The following is a 14,646-nucleotide window of genomic DNA, read 5'->3' on the forward strand; positions in this document are numbered from 1 at the left end:
TTTAGTTTTTTTGTTACTGTAGTGTATTTTGCTGCATTACACTGTCTTAATTATTTTAAATGGTGTGATTTTTATTTTAAAGATTTTTTAAATTTTTTAAATTTTTATTTAATTTTGAGAGCAAGCACGCGAGTAGGGAAGGGGCAGAGAGAGAGAGGGAGACACAGAATCTGAAGCAGTCTCCAAGTTTCAAGCTGTCAGCACAGAGCTCCACATGGGGCTTGAATTCATAAACTTTGAGATCATGACCTAAGCCAAAGTCAGACACTTAAACTGACTGAGGCACTGGTGCCCCAATTTTTTTTTAATTATTATTTTTTTAATGTTTATTTTTGAAAAAGTGTGAGTGGGGTAGGGGCAGAGAGAGAGGGGGCACAGAGGATACAAAGTGGGCTCTGTGCTGACAGTAGAGAGCCCAATGCGGGGCTCGAACTCATGAACCATGATCATGACCTGAGCGGAAATTGGACGGTTAACCAACTGAGCCACCCAGGCATCCCTAAGATTTTTTTATTTTTAAATGATCTCTGTACCCAATGTGGGGCTCAAACTTACAACCCTGAGATCAAGAGTCATGTGCTCTATTGACTGAGCCAGCCAGGTGGTATGTTTAAATGTGTGATATTTCTGTAGATGTCTTGCACTTATCTAAGCCTATTATTATGTCTAGTTATATCATTTTTAATTAAGCAATGTGGTTGAAATCATAGTAATTGCTCCTAGATTTTATTTGTAAATCATTTGAAATTTTAGGTTTTACGTTATCAATACTAAAAAGTTGTTGAACCTTCTGAGAAATGTATAGTACTTAACTGAGTAATGCAGCTCAATTTTTGTATGAACAAATTAAGTTAGAATAAGACAAGTACATGGAATCTTAAAATTATTTGATTAGCATTCATAATACATACTTACTTGAAACACAGAATCATAATACATACTCAAATGAGACAGAATTTTTATATATTGTTTTTCCATCCTGTTAACTTTTTTTTTTTAAATTTTAAGTTCTTTATTGGTAGGGCAGGGATGAAAACTCATCTCTTATTCTAGACCAGGATTTTAAATGTGGGATCCACCTTAGTATGTATTCTTTAGTTTTGGGAAAGTGGATTGGTCTTTTATCAATTTCTTGAAGGATTTATGTCTAAATAAAAGATTAAAGCCACTGGTATGGAATGTGTTTATTATGATTCCATGGTTATCTCACTCCTACTTTACTTGTCCACCATTGGCCATTAATTATATTCAGACTGGAATCTGTTAAGGTGGAAGGTATGAGGTAAAAAGCTCATTAATATAACAAAGGGAATATGGAGAAATTATTAACGTTGGTGACTTATGCTGTCATCTCAAAACCTGAGCTGCTAATTGTCTACATGTTATATCAACTCAAACATATGTTGAGTTGTATATTATGGACTGAGAAAATTTTAGCAACCTGATTCCTTTCACCTTGAGCTAAATTAACTTTGTCTCAACCCCTCCTACCCTTTCCTTTTATTTTTTTCATGGTCTTCCCCTGCCCCACGTAAAATAAAATCTCTTGCTACCTTTGTTTGTTCTTCTCTGTATTTTTCTGGATTTCATTCCCAGGCCCCTTTTGTCTCTTTTCTTTCCTTATATTACTCTTATACCCATGTGTATAATGTGAAACTATGGTTTATTATTGATATTTTAGTACTTACTTTGCCATTTTTTGAATTAAGCAAGGAATTAAACATTTTATGAATATCTCTTAAAAATTACAAAGTGTAAAACTAAAATATTAAGGCAGATGAGACTGCAACCATGATTCTGGCACAACTCTTTTTTGTTTTTTTTTTTAGTGAGAGATAGATAAGGAGTGTTCATGCACTTGGGAGGGGCAGAGGGAGAGGGAGAGAGAATCTCAAGCAGGCTCCACACTCAACGCAGAACCTGATGCAGGGCTTGATTTTGTGAACCATGAGATCATGACCTGAGCTGAAATCAAGAGTTGGACACTTAACCGACTCAGCCAGCCAGGAGCCCTGATACACCTCTTTGTTTAATCATCTTGATATTGCCTATTATATGTAAAAAATTTTGATCATACAGGCAAAATTACGATTTTTGACTATTTAGCTACACTGAATTGACAAGAAATCTTATTAAAGGCTTTTTTTGATTTTACAGTTTTAATAGCAATATTTTATTGTGTTGGTATTTGCTAATTGAACCCATTCTGATGTTGGATATTTTATGTCTCAGTTTTCATATTATATATAATGTTGCTGTGAACATCTTTATATGTGCTGCTTTTCCTTGCAAATTTCTTGGTTTAAAAATTCAGGATTATTGGATTAAAGAAATACAAGCATTTTCTTGACTTTAAATTTGTCTTGGTGTTCTGGTTAGACCTCTTTAGGTGCAGAAAGTAAGTTCAAGAGAAGGGGAATTGAATTGTGTGAAGGGAATCTTATGAAAATCCAGAAATGGGAATCATGATTCCTTCAGGCTTTTATGAGACCTGGAAAAGGGAACTAGAAAATCATCAGAACATTCGAAGAATCTGTGTTTTAGAGTTCTTGTGGTCTCATGGGCTCTTTCCCCTGAATGTCTGCTTCTTGCTTTAATCATAGATTTTGCTCTCCTGAGACCTAGGCTACACATGGCTGCAGTTTGCTGTTCAAGGTCTTTCTGACTTTGACTTGACCTCCCCGCCCCCCCCCCCCCCCCCAAGCATCTGTGGCTGCTGGTAAATGCCTTTGTGGCTTTTCTTCCCCAAAGCAAAAATCCAAGTTTTAACTCATTGTTTTGTTCTTTTTCTCCCCCAACCTCCCCAGCTAACTTGGACAGGCTGTGTGTAGCCTGTGGATGGTAATGTTTAAACAAACAAAAAACCAAAGATAAAACGTGGTCTCTGCTCCTTGAAAGCATTTCTGGTTGACAAGTAACACTTAGACACAGTAAAATATGTCTGATTAGTTAAAAACCTGGAGAGTTCATGACTTATCAGGGAAGAACAATTCTGTATAAAGTTTCTTTTAGTATTCTGTTAGCACGTGATTCCTGTTCCCCTTCAACCTTTTAAAACCTTGTCTAAGTAAGTCTAGGGTTGTAACACCATTAAAAAAATTGCCTATGGAAACGTGAAATAGTAACAAATGCTGTTTTAATCATAAAGATCAAGAGTGTGCCTAATAAAACAACAGTTTTCAGGTTCCACTTCTCACTATTTTCAGACTTAAGTCATTGTTGGTATAACTTGAAAAAAAGTATACTCCACATTTTAAAATGAGATATAAGGAAGTTGAAAGACAAAGTTAAACTAAATGTGCTTAAGTTTGTCATAAACATAAGATTTCTAGGTCTGTTTATCTTGGCAGTTAACAGAGACTACTGTGAATAGCTTTATTTTGTCTTGGAAAACTCATGAGTCCTATTAAAATGGTTCTGGTGAAGTCTTAAATTCATTAAACTCAGATTTATTCAACTTTAAAGCTGCTGTTTTCTAAGGTCTAAAATAATTCTTAGAATATTTCTGTTTAGGTAGAATTTTGTTTTTTTAATCATTACCGTTTTTGAGACTTCAGATGGATAATTTTAAGAACTTAAGATTCTCAGATTCATTTACATATTAAAAGTGCAAAAGTAGAATTTACATAGCTTTACCTTAAGCATGTCCACGGGTTTAATTTCATCTGCATTACATACCTTGCCTTTTTTCCACAACAAATGTGATAGGAGTTATAAGGATACAAGCCATATTTATGTGGCTTATACATATTTATAGGAATATTGATATCTAGAGCCTAAACATCAGAACCATTCTTACTTTGAAGTATAATTTTAGCTGTAACTACCCTTCAGATGAGGGATTATAGTGTCTATGTTCAAGGCAGATCTGAGTAATCAGACCATACCTTTATTTTTTATAGCTGTTGGGTTAATCTAAAAGTAGGACTGATACTCTGTTGGTGAGGCAAGGCCTTTCTTATCTTTTAGCATTTAGAAAAGATTATTATGGCCAGCTTTGTTTTTTGCAGTATAATTTAGTTTGTAGTAAGGGGTACCCTGAAAAAAAAATCAAGAAAAGCATCTAATTTGTAATTTATTTCAATACTGAATGACAGAGCCTAACATTTTGATTTGGCTGTAGTATGTTTCTATATCTGTGATGTATCTTACTTATATCATGAGGCTGTTAGTTGTTGGAATAAAGGTACTAACAGTTGGTGAATGGGCTTAAATTTCTAAATGATGAGATGAACCATCTCTCTCTCCCTCTCTCTTTTTTTTTTTTTTTGGCAATTAAAAGTATGGTACCTTTTGGTTTTTTTTTGAGAGCGAGTGTGCAAGCAGGGGATGGGCAGAGAGAGAAGGAGAGAAAATTCCAGCAGGCTCTGCTCTGATAGTGCAGAGCCCAGTGCAGGGCTCGAACTCATGAACCCTGAGATCATAACCTGAGCCAAAATCAAGAATTGGATGCTTAACTGACTGAGCCACCCAGGGACCCCAAAGTATGGTACTTTTAATGAATATCCAGTGTTTTGGTAAAAGTTGATGGCTTCTGTTTCCACATATAGTAGTATTGGTCAACAGTGCAATAAGAGGAAAAAAGCTAAGTACTAGTAAAATGTCAAAAGTTGATGTTTGGGGAAAAAAGTAATGGATGTCTAGAGTTTTTTGTTTTTTTTTTTCTCCCGTGAAGATCTTTTAATTTGGTTTAAAAGTAGAGGATATATTACACTCTAATTATTACCACACATTTTTATTTCATAGTATATTTGAATTGTAGATGGCAAAATAATTAAGTATGTGATTTAAACAACTGTAACCTGCTTAGATTTGTACATTAGGTTAGATCTGATATACTACTTGAAAGAGCAGAGGTTTTGTGTTTAATTTGTATTATGCTGACTAAAGTTTTGTTTTTTCTCTCCCCCCCCGCCCCCCCACGCCCCCCATTTAGGTTTTATAGGATCACATTAACAAAAGCACCATGGAGTTTTATGAATCAACATATTTTATTGTCCTTATTCCTTCAGTAGTTATCACAGTAATTTTCCTCTTCTTCTGGCTTTTCATGAAAGAAACATTATATGATGAAGTTCTTGCAAAACAGAAAAGAGAACAAAAGCTTATTCCTACCAAAACCGATAAAAAGAAGGCAGAAAAGAAAAAGAATAAAAAGAAAGAAATCCAGAATGGGAACCTCCCTGAATCTGATTCTGAGAGTGTACCCCGGGACTTTAAATTATCTGATGCCTTGGCTGTAGAAGATGAGCAAGTTGTACCTGTTCAACTGAATGTAGTTGAAACTTCAAGTAGTGTCAGAGAAAGAAAGAAGAAGGAAAAGAAACACAAGCCTGTACTAGAAGAACAGGTCACCAAAGAAAGTGATGTGTCAAAGATTCCAGGCAAAAAAGTAGAACCTGTCCCAGTTACTAAACAGCCCACCCCCCCTTCTGAAGCAGCTGCCTCAAAGAAGAAACCAGGGCAGAAGAAGTCTAAAAATGGAAGCGGTATTATAATCTATTCAACTTTATTGTATGATTGTATTTGTTTTAATGATTTTAGAGCTTGAAATTTAGATACTTTGTTAGGTGTGTATACAAAATGTTAAAAATATGGAGTCTGAAACCAAGAACATTGTCATTTTCACTGTGTGTTTGCTTTCATTAACATTAAATGCTGATAAAATTATTGATCATAAAACAGCATTTAAAACTAAACTTTATATTAGAAATATGGAAAAGAAACTTAATGGAAATATATAAAATTCAACTGTTTTACTGGAACTAGTAAGGACCTATAAATATCAGCAGTTAGAAACTTCTGTTTCTAATTAGTGTGATAGGAATTAAAGATGAAAAGATAGATACCGTTTTTGTCTTTAATTTTGCAAATGTTTTTCATACAGCTATTTTATACTAGGCATTATACTAGGTAATAGGGCTGCAGAGATAAAACTAGTGTGTTTTCAAACTGTAGACATGAACATAAATAATTATTGTAAAATGTTTAATATAATGATCTTGATATGTCTAAACCAGTGTAGGAGTTCTAAGTGGATCACTTAGAGGATGTAATGCCTAAAATTAACCTTAGAGGTTACATAAGTACTAGCTGGTTTTTGGGTGGCTGGGAAGGGTGGGATAGGATATTCTAGGTAGAGGGGTTAACAGATGTAATGGAAAGCCCATGAGAAATGGTGTCATGACGTGTGAAACTACAAACAGTTTTTATGAAAGGACTTGTGTTTACCATTAAGTTGTTTGTGTGTCTTGTGGAGTGTTGAATTCGTTATATTGGATTTTAAATATTTGTTTGCCAGCTGTGATCAAGGCATGATGCTAGAGAAATCAGAGTAAGCACTTCTATGTTAGTGGGGGAGAAGGACACGTAAGCCAGTAATGAAATGTGACTTACATAAGAGATGTTTGAAGTATACAAGAAATGCAGACGCCTAAACAACTACTACTTATGGGGATCAGAGGTAAAGAGCTTTACAGAGGAGATGGTGCCTGAGGTCTTCCAGGCACTGAATCACTTCACCAAGCAGCTCAGTGGGTCTCATTCCATACTGTCAGAATGTCACTTAGAAAGATAGAGATAGGAGTACAGTGTATTTTTGAACCATGAAATAGGAGGTTGGGAGTGGTAGGACACAAAGATGAAAAGACATGTAGGGGCTAGATCATGATGGGTTTTGTACACAGCATTAAGGAGCTGGGGTGTTATAGTTTAGCCATTGTTGAAAAATTTTCAAGCCGGTCAGTTTACATGGTCTGGTCATATTTATATTTTAGAAAGATGTCTTTGGCAGAACTTGGGGAGGACAAGTTTTATGGAGTAGTATTTAATATAGATAATCTAGTTATGAGATTATTGTTTTCCAAAGTTAAATTGGAGGACTGAACTGTGGTAGTGACAGAAGAAATAGAAAGTAGATTAAAGGGGCACCTGGCTGGCTCTCAGTTGGTAGAACATCCTACTCTTGATCTCAAGGTCGTGGGTTCAAGCCCCACATTGGACCGGGAGCCTACTTAAAAGAAAGTAGATTAAAGAGGTCTATAAAGTAAAAACAACATGACTAATCTTATTGAATGAGGTATGGCAGATAAAGGAGAAGGCAGAATCAAGACTGATTATCCAAGTTTTAAGTTTCTCAGGGTTGGCATACTAAAATCTTGGAGCCAAATCTGGTCTGCTTTCTGTTTTTTATGGTCCATGAGCCAAGAATAGTTTTTATGTTTTCAGTGATTCGAAAAAAATCCAAAGAAGAATAATATTTTGTTAAATGTGGAAATTACATGAAATGCAAACCTCTTTGTCTAGAAATGAAGTTTTTTTGAGTGCAGCCATACTCATCCATTAACGTATGTGTATGGCTGGCTTTCATACTGCAACAGCAGATGAATAGTTTTAATTCTTTTTAAAATTTAATTTATTCATTTATTTTGAGAGAGAGAGTGGGGGGGAGGGACAGTGAGAGAGGGAGTGAGAGAATCTCAAGCAAGCTCCATGCTCAGCGCAGAGCCCAACGAGGGGCTCGATCCCATGAACTGTGAGATCATGACCTGAGCCAAAATCAAGAGTTGGATACTTAACTGACTGAGCCACCCAGGCGCCTCAGATAGTTTTGATAGAGTCTGTATGGATATGCAAACATATTTAATGTTTGGACCTTAGAGAAAAAGTTTGCCAACCCCTGATTGGTAGGTGGTTGGTAGCACTAAGATAGGGAATATTGAGAGTGGATGTATATGGAGAGGAGAATGCTTTCAGGTTGTGTTTTAGGTTCCTATGGGGGGCCACTTACATAAAGAGCAATTTAGGATGCAATAGGATATGTAAGTGCAGATGCATAAGGCTAGAATATAGACTTGGAAGCTGTAAGCATGAAAATAGTTGTTGAAGTCATGGGTATAGATAAGCACATCCAAGGGAATTGTTTAAATTAAAGGTACTACCCTGAAGAATACCAGCATATGAGGTATTCTGTAGGAACAGTTTACAAAAGAATTTGCAAAGGAATATTTCAAGTGTAAGAAAAGAATTGTGGGAGCTGGTAGAGAATTTTTGGGAGGTGATAGAGTTTTAAATTTTATTTTATTGTGGCAAAATATACAATAACATTTACCATTTTACCATTTTTAAGTGTATAGTTCTGTGGCATTAAGTACGTTTACATTCTTATGCAACCGTCATCACTAGTCATCTCAGGAATTTTTCATCTTCCCCAACAGAAACTCTGTACCCATTAAACAGTAATTCCCCATTCCCCTCCCCCCCCAGCCCCTGGTAACAACCATTCTACTTTGTTTCTGTGAATTTGACTAGTCTGGGTACTTTATATAAAGTGAAATCATACAATATTTGTCCTTTCATGATCTTCTTATTTCACTTAGCCTAATGAAGACAGAATTTTAAGGAGGTAGAGATCAGTAGTATGAAATGCTAAATAGAAGTCAAAGAAGAAATAAAGGATATTGGTAGAGTATGGCATTTGGGACACCAGATTGCTCTGTAAAATCCTTTCATGGATAATGGAAGAGATAAAAATCAGGTTGCAATTGACAAATGATTGGTAAAAGAAGTACAGATCATTCTTTTGTTAATATAAGAAGAAATGGGTGTGGGAGGCTGGGAATTACAGTGGTGGGAAGGATTTTCTTTTTTAAGATGGTAGGGATTTGAGCATGCCCATAGGCTGAGTAGGATTAAGAGTGGCTGAGAAGTGGGATATAAAAGAAGCAACAAGTATTTTTAGAAGTCTTGATGAAATTAAAGACAGGTGTAACAGAGTAAGAAAGCTGGAATAATACTATTAGAGAGTTTAAAATTTTGAAGGTAAAGCATTCTGGGAATTATTTACCAGTAATTGAATCTTCTGGTGTGTTTGTTGTTTGCTATGATGACTTTTCATTTATTTTCAATAAAGATGATCAGGATAAAAAGGTGGAAACTCTTATGGCACCTTCAAAAAAGCAAGAGTCATTACCCCTCCATCAAGAGACTAAACAAGAAAGTGGATCAGGAAAGAAGAAAGTTTCTTCAAGGAAGCAAAAGACAGAAAACGGTGAAATGTGTAGATAATGTGTTTTATAAATACTAATTCTAGAGAAGTACACTTAGGACAAGGATCTTAGAACTCACATGCTCTTCAGTTCTCTGCTTAATGTGTTCTATAACAATGTTAATGCTAAAAGAAGTCCAGGGATCCTTGAGTCTTGTGGTTTCATAGTGTTTTGACAGATGGCCAGGGTATATGTTTGTGATGAAGAAGTTTATCTGAAATTCAAAAAGGACAAAGCATTTATTAAATGGTCTCAACGGAGTTTTGAAAATAATGTAAATAACATATAAACTATAGAAGAAAAGTATTCCTGAAACATTTGTACTTTTTTTTAAATACGAAATTTATTGTCAAATTGGTTTCCATACAACACCCAGTGCTCATCTCAACAAGGAAACATTTGTACTTTGAAATATCACTTAAAGACTATGCTTGAGGACATTGTCTAGATATATTATTACCCTATATTACCAATTATTTCCTAAACATTGTTTGCATGTATATGTGGGAAGCATCCCATTAAGAGTGATGGAGCAGTTTGTATATGTTCAGAATTGTCCAGGGAAAACCTCTGTGAAACGTGTGTAGATTAAATGGTGATACTCAAATAATATTGGACAGTAGTATCAACTAGTGCTGGAAAATATTAAAATTGGAAAGAGAAAAGATGAAATTCTATTACTTGCACGAAAATTATGATGTATCAACTAGGTACAGAAAAATATTACCCACAAATATTTCATAAGATTAAATATTTATTATAAATTAAAATAAATTTTTTTAATGTTTATTTTTGAGAGAGAGACAGTGTGAGCCAGGGAGGGGCAGAGAGAGAGAGAGGGAGGGAGGGAGAGAGAGAGAATGAATCCAAAACAGGCTCCAGGCTCTGAGCTGTCAGCAAAGAGCCTGATGCGGAGCTCGAACTCAGGAACTGTGAGATCATGACCTGAACTGAAGTCGGATGCTTAACCCACTGAGCCACCCAGTGCCCTTTATTATTAAAAAAAAAACAAAAAACAAAACGAACAAAACACACTCTTCATGCCCAAAAGCTTTTTTAAAAAGGTAGGAAGATAGATTTCCATATGTGTGCGGAAGTTTTTATCTTTAGCCAGCAGACATCAGATTTTAATGTTCAAACTCTTAAAGTTCTTCCTGTTAAAAGTAGGAACAAAGTGTAAGGAGGCTTCCTTCCTCCACTTTTAATGTTCTGCAAATTTTAGCCAGTTCAGTAAGATGTGCCATGGAAATTACAGGCATAACTTTTAGAAATGAGACAATATCTGCAAGGAACAATGACTGATTTTTGTACCTAGAAAGTGGAAGGAACTCCGTTAAAAACTATCATTTGCAGTAAGAATTCGGCAAAGTACAAACATAAATAAAGATTAGTAGTTTTCCTTGGGCACTAATTAAATGTGAATGGATTTTTTAGTTAAAACAGGAAGACAATGAGAACTAACTAAAATATAAAGGATATAGAAGAAGTTTTCAGATAGTGTTAGAAAGGAGATACGCTACACACTTTCAGATAAATGATTTACTGTAGAATAATATTGAATTGCTACTGCTTAATTAGAAGTGTGTTTTTACTTTATGTTAAATAATAAAATAGGAATTTAAAGCCAAATTGACTTGGTGTTAGATATTTGAAAATAACTGCATTTCTCATTGAACTTAAATGTGTGTACATGTTATTTAATTACTCTGCTGTAAAACCCTGAGTAATTCTAATTTTGTTGAACTTAAATTGCAGTCTTGGTAGATGAACCCCTTATTCATGCAACTGCTTATATTCCTTTGATGGATAATGCCGATTCAAATCCTGTGCTGGATAAGAGAGATGCTATTGATCTAATTAAACCTGACCAAGTAGAAGGAATCCAGAAAACGGGGGCTAAAAAATTGAAGACTGAAACTGATAAAGGTAATATGCAGCATGTAGCAATTTGTATTGAAGAAACACGTTTTTGAGTTCTGATGAAGTTGAGTAAATTTTCTCATAGAAACAATGAATGGTAAAAGAATTATAGAATCTTTGTAATAAAAGGTTTATTGGTAATTTTCTAGTCCAACCTGCTAAGTTTTATGGGGCCAGACCCTTGAATTTGCCTTGCCCAAGATTTCACAGCTATTTTGCTGTCTGATGATTTTTCTCTTATGCTATGGTCTCCTGTGAGGTTTCTGTGCTAATTCACAACCACCGTTCATTATTATTTTACTTTTTTAATAGACTTTTTTTTTTTTTTAAAGAATAGTAGTAGCTTCACAGCAAAATTGAGTGGAAAGTACAGAGAATTCCCATATCTTGCTCTCACGCACACACATAACTGACTTTTTAAACTTAAGATGTTGCTGAACTATTAAAGCCTTGGGCTTCTCTGGGTCTAATGGTTGGCAGTTGGTTTTTAAGGAAAGGAAGTTTGTGCTTTATGTAGGAGCCCCCGAGGAAATTGAGTGAGTCAGGGGATGCTTGATGCGTGGATTTTTTTAAATGTCAGGATTGTTTGTATATATTTGGTATTTGTAAAATCATATTTCCTTTTTTAAAAATTCTGTTTCCTTTTTATAATTATCTTCATGCTTATTTTATCACGTGTAAGGTTTGATTTGTATATCATGATTATTAAGGTTAAATGAGAATATTTGAACATACTTGGTACAGATACTAGCATACTAGACATTGGAATGATTTTTTTTTTTTAAGTGAGGGCATACTGGCACTTTAGTATTCTGTAGTTTGATTAAATTTTAGTTAATATAATTGTTTCATAGTATATTAAAGATGATAAACACTTTTTCTCTCTTGACTGGAGCATTTTTTAGTTGTCTGACCTGAAATATAAATCTGTTTTCTCTTGGTATTGACTTTCTGGGTCAAGAATTCTTGATGCTTACCTTTGCTGAAGTTATTACTTGTGTCTCTTAAATGCCAATTCTTTTCTTTTTCTTTTTCTTTTTTTTTAAGAAAATGCTGAAGTGAAATTTAAAGATTTTCTTCTGTCCTTGAAGACTATGATGTTTTCTGAAGATGAGGCCCTTTGTATTGTAGACCTGCTAAAGGAGAAGTCTGGTGTGATACAGGATGCTTTGAAGAAGGTAAGCATGTTTTTTATTATGGGCATGTTTGAGAACAGTGATTAGAAGTTCACCAAATAAGACTTTTGCTAGAGTAATATATTCATATTCCCATCATTCATACTCCAAAGCACATAGTCACATTTAAAAGTTCTGGAATGGCTTCAGAAGTTATTTTGTATATCTATACTAATCAGTACACTTATTTAGTCAGGTGTCTGACAAAAGTGAAGTGCTTATAAGTAAGATGATTTATAGGGCTTTAAAGTCATTTGACACTTAACACTGTACCTTGCTTTGCTCTGCTCTGAAGGGAAGGGAAGGCGATTTCTGGATAGAATATATGGAATGTTTTTGTGACTGAAGATAGCACACTTCAGAGAACTTGGGAATCTTTGCTGTTTTGTGTGTGTGTATGAAGTATCATCCTTCTAAAATAAGTGATTTGGATGGTAGAATCGCTGCTATGATGGACTAAAATTTGTAAACAAAAAACAAACAAAAAAAACAATCCTTGGAGTTAATACTTAATTTCTCATGGGTCAGGCTCACTACATTATCATGTATACTATGTCATACTGGAAAGGTGACAAGTTTTCAAATGTTATTTGTGTGAGGTAAGATGACACGGTATCTGATATTCAATATTAGATGTGGATTTCGCTATTCTTATTCTCAGCACGCGTGTGCGCACACGCGCACACACACCCCTCATTTAAAACAATAAGTGGCTTTCATTTATTTTTTTCTTAAAGAGCACTCGAGTCCAGGCTATCCCCCTCACCTGATTACCTTTAGTAGTCTCCTATTTGTTGTTTCTGTATCATTTCCCTATATAAAGCTAATCTGAATTCCCAGTCTAAATTGTTCTCTCTGCTATTCTTTCTCATAACCATCTGGGCTTTTTTTGTCATAGCATTTATCGTAGCATATTAAGTCTGCTATACCTCCAAGTATCTATTGACAGTGAGTTTTACAAGTCTGGCATTTTACAGTGTAGTATGCTTGTTGGACGGTCTCCATGTGGTGCCAACAATGGCTCAGTGTAAGCAAGGTGTTCCAGGGTAATCAGGGTGAGTGTTGTAACTGTGTGACTTTGGATACAATATCTGATTATTCTGTTGCAAGAAACTTTCTTGAAATACTTGACTGAAGAATTTGTCCTTTGATTTATTTTAATCGGCTAAGTATATCTATCTTAAAGGGTTTCTTAGTTATTTGTGGGGATAAGGGAAAAGCCTTCAGCTGAAGTTTTTGTGTTACTACCCAGTGTCTGAAATTACTGCTTTTTAAAATTGAAAATAATTGCTTTTAGTGATCTCTTCTAAGGGTGTTGGTAGTGACTTAAGGGGGCAAGAGTGGTTATTTTATTGTCTGAGATAGCTTTGAACTCTAGAGACTGGGGGGTAAATCAGCCTCCCCTTGGTAGTTGTTTTAGGTAGGCCGAGGAAGAAGTTGGAGACTGTTAAAGGTAGTGTTTTGAAATAGACTATTTTGCAGCTTCACTTTTTTTCCCCATCTTTGGAACTTTTTGTTCCAAAATCTAATTATTCTGTGTTTCTCGTAGAGTGGTTCTGTTCTCATCTCCAGGGACGCAGTGTCTTTGTAGGTCCCCAGTATTTGCAAAAGTAAATTTAGTTTCTCCCTCTTCCTGTCATAGGAAGTGTCTTGGTCAGACCTTTTAATAGATATCAAGTTTCCAGGTATAAGTAAATCCCCACCCCTAATACTGCTCCAGAGGAAGGGGGAAGATAAATGCAGGATCACCAGCATAGGATGGAAATGGAGGAGTTAGAGGACCTGCTGGCCAGTTAGATGAGGTAGCTAAAGAAGAGTCTAGAATGAATGCTTGTTTTTGCTCTTGAGTAACTTGGTAAATTGTGGTGACAATGCTATTTATGAACACTTTGCAGAGGAGGAGAGAGTAGAGGATTGTGAAAAATTTTGTGTAGTTGTTTTAGGCATCCTTTGAATCATTGAAGTAGATATATTCATTTCACAGTTGAATATGTATTTCTCTGGAGTTGAAAAAAAGATCATAATGGGTGTGATTTAGGAAAATACTCCACTATCAGCAATACACATGGTGAATGTGTGCTAGACCAGAGAGAATGTGGGGAGTGCTAAGAAAATTCAAGAGTGAACCCTGAGAAACACCAACATTTAAAGGGCAAGGAAAGCCACCACAAAGGATACTGAAGAGGAGTAGGAGGAGAAGCAACACCAGGGAGACAGTGGAATCACAGACACTTAGGGATGGTAGAGAGTTCACCAGTGAGGAGAAAAGTCAACAGTGACATGCTTTAGAGAGATGAAGGATGATAAGGACTGAAAAATTGGATTTGATATCATCAGTGAAAGTTTGATTGAAGTACTAGACTGTAGATAATCAAATGAATAGGAAAGGGGACAGTGTCCACCCTGAATACCTTAGATGGGAAAGGGAAAACAGTAAAAGCTAGAGGGGTTGCAGAGTTGAAGAGATGTCATGTGTTGTATGTGTGCCTGTGCGTGTGTGTGCA

At 35.4% G+C, this 14,646-nt stretch overlaps 1 protein-coding gene across 9 annotated transcripts in view; it reads left to right on the forward strand.

Annotated features, from left to right (window-relative positions):
• Positions 1 to 14,646, forward strand: part of KTN1 (kinectin 1) — a 108,608-nt gene that overhangs the window by 29,913 nt on the left and 64,049 nt on the right. For all 9 annotated transcript variants that reach the window (XM_027065773.2, XM_027065777.2, XM_027065778.2 and 6 more), the window contains exons 2-5: positions 4,937 to 5,489; positions 8,912 to 9,049; positions 10,803 to 10,973; positions 12,015 to 12,145. In XM_027065773.2, the coding sequence (XP_026921574.1) occupies positions 4,967 to 5,489; positions 8,912 to 9,049; positions 10,803 to 10,973; positions 12,015 to 12,145 (963 nt within the window). In that variant the 5' untranslated portion in view covers positions 4,937 to 4,966. The remainder of the gene's footprint in view (positions 1 to 4,936; positions 5,490 to 8,911; positions 9,050 to 10,802; positions 10,974 to 12,014; positions 12,146 to 14,646) is intronic.

This window comes from Acinonyx jubatus, chromosome B3 (assembly GCF_027475565.1).
Source record: "Acinonyx jubatus isolate Ajub_Pintada_27869175 chromosome B3, VMU_Ajub_asm_v1.0, whole genome shotgun sequence".
Classification (NCBI taxonomy): domain Eukaryota; kingdom Metazoa; phylum Chordata; class Mammalia; order Carnivora; family Felidae; genus Acinonyx; species Acinonyx jubatus.